Source organism: Pungitius pungitius, chromosome 4, assembly GCF_949316345.1.
Source record: "Pungitius pungitius chromosome 4, fPunPun2.1, whole genome shotgun sequence".
Classification (NCBI taxonomy): domain Eukaryota; kingdom Metazoa; phylum Chordata; class Actinopteri; order Perciformes; family Gasterosteidae; genus Pungitius; species Pungitius pungitius.
Window position 1 is genome coordinate 6753555 of NC_084903.1, and position 7697 is coordinate 6761251.

The 7697-nt window shown below is 44.2% G+C and overlaps 2 protein-coding genes across 2 annotated transcripts; both read right to left on the reverse strand.

The window, feature by feature from the left end:
* Positions 1–2767: 2767 nt before the first annotated feature.
* LOC134127334 (protein NLRC3-like) lies at positions 2768–4672 on the reverse strand. Its single transcript, XM_062562003.1, has 3 exons — positions 3588–4672; positions 3398–3492; positions 2768–2829 (listed from the first exon to the last, which is right to left on the reverse strand). Exons 1-3 carry the CDS (start codon positions 4670–4672, stop codon positions 2768–2770), a joined length of 1242 nt encoding a protein of 413 aa, XP_062417987.1.
* A 97-nt stretch (positions 4673–4769) lies between these two features.
* Positions 4770–7112, reverse strand: LOC134127335 (uncharacterized). The gene is made up of 5 exons (XM_062562004.1): positions 7080–7112; positions 6699–6742; positions 5912–5990; positions 5532–5757; positions 4770–5372 (listed from the first exon to the last, which is right to left on the reverse strand). Exons 1-5 carry the CDS (start codon positions 7110–7112, stop codon positions 5098–5100), a joined length of 657 nt encoding a protein of 218 aa, XP_062417988.1. The 3' UTR covers positions 4770–5097.
* Positions 7113–7697: the final 585 nt, after the last annotated feature.

Sequence of the window (7697 nt, forward strand, 5' to 3'; positions counted from 1 at the left end):
TATTTGATGAAAATTGTACTTTCTTGTTACTTGTTCTTCTGAGTTTGTATCTCTATGTGGAAATGCACTTATTGTAAGTCGCTTTGGATAAAAGCGTCAGCTAAATGACATGTAATGTAAACTATGAGTGAGCTCCAAAATGTTGATTTGTAAATTGTTCAAAATGTTCAAAATAAACTCTACAACTGTGATTCTCCACCATAGGGATTGCGGCCCCCGATTGGGCGACGAGCTCCACCTACAGGGCCGCAAAACACTTTCCATTTGTACCCGTGTGCCGCAGGAATTTTTAAAAGAAAGGATATTGGGCTACAGATGCAGAATATTTTCATTTGCACTTTATTTGATTTTCTATACATTTTATTTAATATTGGGACTCAGGGTCTCGGGGGGCCGGCCGCTACGGCGACCGGGCCTCAGGGTCTCGGGGGGCGCCGTGCGGTGCGGCTCCGGCGTCGTCGTGGCAGGGGGCGCCGTGCGGTGCGGCTCCGGCGTCGTCGTGGCGGGGGGCGCCGAGCTGTGCGGCTCCGGCGTCGTCGTGGCAGGACTCCGGGGGCCGGGACGGGCGCAGACAGGACTCTGGGGGCCGGGACGGGCGGAGACAGGACTCTGGGGGCCGGGACGGGCGGAGACAGGACTCTGGGGGCCGGGACTCGGGGGGTTTGTCGTCTCCTCCCCCCCGGGCTCCTTCTCCTTGGATTAAGGAGATCCCGGAGCCTGAAGCATTCCTCCTGGTAGCTTCTGGGGCCAACAACGACATTTGTTTTCCATTGAAAAAATGGGCTTCTCAAGTCGAGGTAGTCGGGCCCCAGGTCGCTCCAGGAGTCCGCTGGCAAACCGGTGCCGGTGTTGCGCCGGGCAGCCCGCTGAACGCTGCGTGGACCCCCACGAGCGAGGCGAGTTCCCCAAAAAGGGCTGTCAGAGCCGAAACCTGCTGAGTCCTTTTGTGGTCGCGTCATTCTGTCAGGATATCGGGCTGGTGCAGGTTGAAGGAGGCAGGCAGGCAGGACTCAGACGCAGGGTCTTCTGACAAAGTGCTCTTTATTCAAAACAAAAAACCAAAGAACGTGCACCAACGACGAGAGACATCAAACAATGACGCGACAAAGGACAACAGGCACACAGGGCTTAAATACACAAGGGAGGTGCAGGTGATTGGACACAGGTGGAGACAATCACTCAATCACAAGACAAGGCAGGAAGTGAAGTTAACCCAGGACCACAAGGAACATGAAACTTCAAACTAAAACAGGAAGAGGGACCAAACCGTGACAGCAACGCCTTAATCTGTGATCAGACAGCCTGACAGCCTGCAGACACAAAACAACACACATGAAAATGGAGATGTGATTATGGGGGTCAGATCAGTCAGAATAATTGCAAATGCATACAGAACAAATGCACAAATGCAAAACGGAAGATTCACAAATGTATTCGATTTACAAATCCACACAGAAGGATTTACAAATACATTTCAATGCACATATCAATAAATTATTATAAATTTTTGCGGAAGTGTGTGAGGGCTGGAAGGTCAAATATTTCTATTTGGCAGACACACAACAACACACATGTCACATGATGTGAGGGAGCTGTGAGGGCTGGAAGGTCACTGCAGTACTGAGATACTGTCGACTACTGAGGGGTCACATGATCATTGTTACTGACTTGTTTTTCTGTCTCGACCAAACACCAACTAATGTACATCAACAATTTAATAACATTTCTGATAACTATAAGTTAGCTCCAAAATGTCTAGTTGTAAAATGATGTTATAAATGTTTGTTACATGTTAATGTAAATATTTGAAATATATATTTGATTTAAATTGTTGAAGCAGAAAGAATCGTATATGTACCATTGATGTAAATAAAACATTGATTGAACCCTGACCTGAGAGTCTCCAGGTCACATGTGGACTCTTCAGTCCAGCAGACAGCAGCTTCACTCCTGAATCCTGCAGGTTGTTGTTAATCAGTAGGAGTAAAATAAATTTGTTCAGTGTATAAAAAATATTTTGCTCTATGTTGCCCTGGGTTGAAACATTATGCCCACTAACTGATGATGAGGTGTCATTGCTCTCAGCTGGAGGAGAGGGAAGACGGGGCTGAGGTTTGTATCAAGAAATGACAGAATTAAGTGGAAGTAAAGAGGGCCAATAAAAAGAAAACCAAGGTAGTGAACCGTGAATCAGACATTCTTTTTCTTACTATTTTTCCGGCTGTTTCAGTGACGTGTGGTGAGGTTGGTGGGCACTGACTCTTTCAAAGTCAGATTTACAAATTCAACAAAGTAGCATAAATTCACCATTCAACTGGCTGCTTGCACATTGACTACTGGTTATGTTTCATATCCCATATCATGTATTCTTTCATAATACAGGTTGATGAAACGGGGTGTACTGAATTGAGCCATCATGCACCTGTTTCAGTGCGGTGATCAAAATAACAGTGCCATTATGAAATACAGTGCCATTATGAAATAAAGTGCCATTATGAAATAAAAGTGCCATTATGAAATAAAAAAAATGTGTACTTATGAAATAAAAGTACCATTAAATGTATTTAACATTCATGTTTATTGCCTCATTTATTTATTTCACGATATATTTCTAATGCATATTTCATTTATTTATGTATTTATTCATTTATTTAATTTAAAATAAAACGGCATTCCATACTGTTAATGAATGAGACATCTTGCAAGGAGACCTGGAATGTACAAACTAATGTCAATCTCCTTGCTAATCATCAACCAACTTCTGGTGCTAGGCTACCACGTGTGAAGTTCCCAATGTTGTTGGTCTGTTGAATGGAAACGTTCTGTAGGCTGATGAAATGCGAGACACAACGTTAAGTGTCTACAACTTGTGTTGTACTGAAAGGCAGCTGTTTACTTATGTCACGGACAAAGTGACATAAAACGTTATTTAAAAGCAATAACGTTTGCCAACAACACCCTTGAACAGTACATTATTTACGATAAAGTACAGCCTTTCGTACATTATTGCTTAAATATTATTAAATATTTAAGCAAATATAAACAGTTTTCAGTCTTAAAGGAGCACTTGACGTTTGCTACTTGACTGTTTTAGCTAGCACATGCTAACAATGCCATCTGTCTGTAATACGTGAAGAAAACCGACAGCAGAAGGAGCCCGTGTGCTCACACACGCCTCCTTCAGGGAGACGGAGGTACTGACTCAGCCTCCAGCAGTGAAAACAGTCCAGCTGCCTCCTCACCGCGTATTCACTGCGACGTTATGTCAAATTAACAAGACTAAAATACATGAAATACAGGACCCAGGCTATGGCGTGTCAGGACATGTGATACAACTTTGAAAATAGTAATTTAAAAAAAATATTGATATATGTTCTTTTTTAATCTTTTTTTTTACATTTCATGATGACATAGGGGAGGCACTGCCTCCAGTGACCGCACGTCACTGGGCTGTTTGTACAGCTTTTCTGTGAGAGGTTACAACCACTCAGTCTGAAGAGACAACAATGAAGAAAATCTGAACAATTAGTAGAAAAGATGGCAGCATGTTGAAGTTCTGATGTATGAATCTAACTCTCTGTACTTACAGAGCTTTGTTGGAGGCTTTGACCACTGGCAGCAGCCTCAGAAGAGCCTCCTCTGAAGCAGAGTATTTCTTCAGGTCAAACACCTCCAGATCTTCTTCTGATGACAGTAAGATGAAGACCAGAGCTGACCACTGAGCAGGAGACAGTTTCTCTGTGGAGAGACGTCCTGAACTAAGGGACCATTGGATCTCCTCCACTAGAGAATCATCATTCAGTTCATTCAGACAGTGGAACAGATTGATGCTTTTCTCTGGAGACACATTCTCACTGATCTTCTCCTTGATGTACTGCACTGTTCTCTTATTGGTCTGTGAGCGACTTCCTGTCTGTGTCAGCAGACCTCGTAGGAGAGTCTGGTTGGTCTCCAGGGAAAGACCCAGGAGGAAGCGGAGGAACATGTCCAGGTGTCCATTAGGACTCTGTAAGGCCTGGTCCACAGCACACTGGTAGAGATGTTTGGGTTTTTCTCTAAAGACCAACGAGGAGGGTTTTTTTTTTCCTAACAGCAGATTGACACCAGAGCTGATGAAGGTCAGATGGACATGAAGAGCAGCCAGAAACTCCTGAACACTCAGATGGACGAAGCAGAACACCTTGTCCTGGTACAGTCCGCTCTCCTCTCTAAAGATGTGAGTGAACACTCCTGAGTACACTGAGGCTGCTCTGATATCGATGCCACACTCTGTCAGGTCGGATTCATAGAAGATCAGGTGACCTTTCTGCAGCTGATCAAAGGCCAGTTTTCCCAGAGACTCGATCATCTTCCTGCTCTCTGGACTCCAGTGTGGATCCGTCTCAGCTCCTCCATCGTACTTGACTTTTTTCACTTTGGACTGAACCACCAGGAAGTGGATGTACATCTCAGTCAGGGTATTGGGCAGCTCTCCTCCCCCTCTGGTCTTCAACTCCACTTCCAGAACTGTAGCAGTGATCCAGCAGAAGACTGGGATGTGGCACATGATGTGGAGGCTTCTAGAGGTCTTGATGTGAGAGATGATGCTGCTGGTCTGCTCCTCATCTCTGAACCTCTTCTTGAAGTACTCCTCCTTCTGAGGGTCAGTGATCCCTCTGACCTCTGTCACCATGCCAACACACTCAGGAGGGATCTGATTGGCTGCTGCAGGTCGTGAGGTTATCCAGAGGCGAGCAGGGGGAAGCAGCTTCCCCCTGATGAGGTTTGTGAGGAGCACATCCACTGAGGAGGTCTCTGTGACATCAGTCAGGATCTCATTGTTGTGGAAGTCCAGAGGAAGTCGACACTCATCCAGACCGTCAAAGATGAACACAACCTGGAACTCTTCAAACCTGCAGATTCCTGCTGCTCTGGTTTCACTGAAGAAGTGATGAACAAGTCCCACCAAGCTGAACTTCTTCTCTCTCAGCACATTCAGCTCTCTGAAGGTGAATGGAAATGTGAACTGTATGTCCTAGTGGTCTTTGTCTTCAGCCCAGTCCAGAGTGAACTTCTGTGTTAAGACTGTTTTCCCAATGCCAGCCACTCCCTTAGTCATCACTGTTCTGATTGGTTCCTCTCCTCCAGCTGAGGCTTTGAAGAGGTCTTCTTGTCTGATGGTTGTTTCTGGTCTTTCCTGGATGCTGTTTCAATCTGTCTGACCTCATGTTCTTGATTGACCTTTGCAGTCCCTCCCTCTGTGATGTAGAGCTCTGTGTAGATCTCATTCAGAAGGGTTGGGTTTCCTGCTTTAGCGATGCCCTCAAACACACACTGGAACTTCTTCTTCAGGTTGGATTTGAGTTCACGCTGACAAACTGCAGCAAGAAGTCCTGAATGAAGACAACAAAGAAGATCAATGAGTCAAAGAGTAGATTTCAACATGTCCTTTCCTCTGATAATGATTCCATGAATATATTTTGTCCATCTCTTGAGACATTAGTGAAGGTCACATTCATCAGCATGGTAAGTCTTTAGAGAAATCCTCTTACTTCTCTGCAGACGCTCAGCCAGCTCCTCCTGCTTCATTCTCCTCAGGAAGTGCACTGAGATCTTCCCAAATGCCTCTCTGGTCCTCCTCTGCTCTTCATCCTCGCCATCCAGCACCTCTTCATCCTCCCTCTGACTCTCTAAGCATTCTGGGTAATCTGAACTCACAATCTTCTGGATCTTCTTCAGCTCGTTCTTCACAAAAGTGAGGATGTTCTCCTCCAGCAGCTGGAACAGAACATTCTATGAATGACACAAACTAAAACCATGAAAGCCACCATCAGGTCCATGTTGGACAGACGGACAATCCACTGGTCTACAAAGTGCAACATGGAGATGATGGTGAACTGAGAGATGTTAAAGTAGTTGTTCATGTACACACCTTGAAGATGGAGTCCAGGTGTGTTTGATGCTGCTGGGCAGACTGACCTGTGGGAACTTCTGAGCTCTCCTGGTCGTCTCTGTAGAGGAACATGAACCATCAGCTCACATGGTGTTTGGACCATCAACACCAACACAACAGTTAGTTAAAAATATTGGCTTCTGTCATGATTGATCATCATGAAAACCAGATGCTGAAGACTATCGATGATGACGGACAGTTTATTAGTTGAGTGACAGTTAGCCATCAGTTTCATCTGTTTTTAGTTCTTACTGTGGGTCAGAAAAAAACGTCTGCAGACCTCTGCATCTGATACAAAGTCTTATGAAACCAGTTAAAAGATAATGAGTTCTTTTGTGATTGATCGTCCTTGACTACTACTAAAACTACTAAACTACTCCAAACCTCTTTAGTCCGTTCCCTGACCTCCAGAAGTCTACTTAGATATTCTAAAACTAGTCTTTGGAACTCTACACAGTCTACTGACAATACTCTCTCCAAACCATTTATTCTAATCACATGTTCAGTCCCAGTATCTGTCTCCAGAAATCTGCAGCTATCTCAAGATGTGACCTCTCCTGATCCTGATGTGGAGGAACTAGCTCACATTGTGTTTACATCTGAGAATGTTTACAGTTAATGATTCACACTTAAACACACACAGACCAGTTAGATAAAGATAATGAGTTCTGTTATGATTGATTGTCATGTAAACACTACTTGCACAACCATTTCTGTCATTTATATCTAAGAATCAGAACAGTTCTTCATTTGTTTAAGAACTTACTCTGGGTCATAAAAACAGCGTCCATCTTTGAAGAGTAGATGCCGCTAGCGAACGCGGAAGCCCCCCCCCCCCGTTGACCGATCGAATTGGGTCGTGGCTTGTCATTAAGGGGAGATGGTGGGTCCCAGAGACAACTTGAGAACCACTGGTTTAGAGGACCTGTGCACGCCCCTCTTTGTCACCTGGTCTTCTTCTACATGTAGACTAGTAGGGAACACGTGATGAATCAGAAACCTTTGTAACCAACCTTTGTTGTTAACTCAGACAACAGAGTCTGACTTGTGAGTGTTTTAATTCTTCACTTTGATGATCTGGTTGAACCTGTTGGGGAGGAACTACTTACCAACGTATCAGTCTCAAGCTGCGTGTTAAACTATTTACCTTCAGGACAAACTGCAGCTTCCTCAAGTACATGTAGTTACATGCAGTATTCATCTGGGGCTTCATACTACTTCCTCATCACAAGGCACAAGGCAGCTGGAACCCTCTGGCCAGTGCTGCTAGTAACGCGTTACTTAGTAAATTACTTAGTTACTCTAAACACACCACCTTTTTCAGTAACGAGTAATTTGTTCAAACCAGTAATCAGATTAAAGAAACTTGTCCAAGTCACTGTGTGTTACTGTTTTGTCATTAATAGTAAAATATATATTTGATTTCTTGCGTCTCTGGGAGTGAAGCTACGTAGCCTGTGTGACAATAAATTCACGTTTTCAGCCTGAGGTTCACGTCACGTGTCCAAACACAGACCCACCACGCAGCGACACAAACAACAATGTATAAAAAATGTGCCACTCCGTCAACGACCTGTCAGCCGCACCCTGACTCGACTTGATAAAGTGAGTGTTGGAGTAACCAGTTGTCATTTTTATGTTGTCGGCAGCTCCTGAATGTCACTAATAAAGTAACTTGTAATATAACTTAGTTACTTGATTTTTTTACTTGATTTTAAAAGTAACTAAGTTCTGATGAAGAAAAAGAAAAGAGCTGAGTCACTGT

What these genes read in the sequence shown, in the direction of transcription:
- LOC134127334 (XM_062562003.1), bottom strand. Translation starts at nt 4,672, where the DNA reads ATGGTGACAGAGGTCAGAGGGATCACTGACCCTCAGAAGGAGGAGTAC. An exon ending in AAAGCCTCCAACAAAGCTCT is followed by an intron (nt 3,493 to 3,587) that starts GTAAGTACAGAG and finishes TTGTCTCTTCAG; the next exon opens with ACTGAGTGGTTGTAACCTCT. An exon ending in CCCCTATGTCATCATGAAAT is followed by an intron (nt 2,830 to 3,397) that starts GTAAAAAAAAAG and finishes GCATTTCATCAG; the next exon opens with CCTACAGAACGTTTCCATTC.
- LOC134127335 (XM_062562004.1), bottom strand. Translation starts at nt 7,112, where the DNA reads ATGTACTTGAGGAAGCTGCAGTTTGTCCTGAAG. An exon ending in AGCTGCAGTTTGTCCTGAAG is followed by an intron (nt 6,743 to 7,079) that starts GTAAATAGTTTA and finishes CGCGTTCGCTAG; the next exon opens with CGGCATCTACTCTTCAAAGA. An exon ending in ACCTGGACTCCATCTTCAAG is followed by an intron (nt 5,758 to 5,911) that starts GTGTGTACATGA and finishes GTTCTGTTCCAG; the next exon opens with CTGCTGGAGGAGAACATCCT.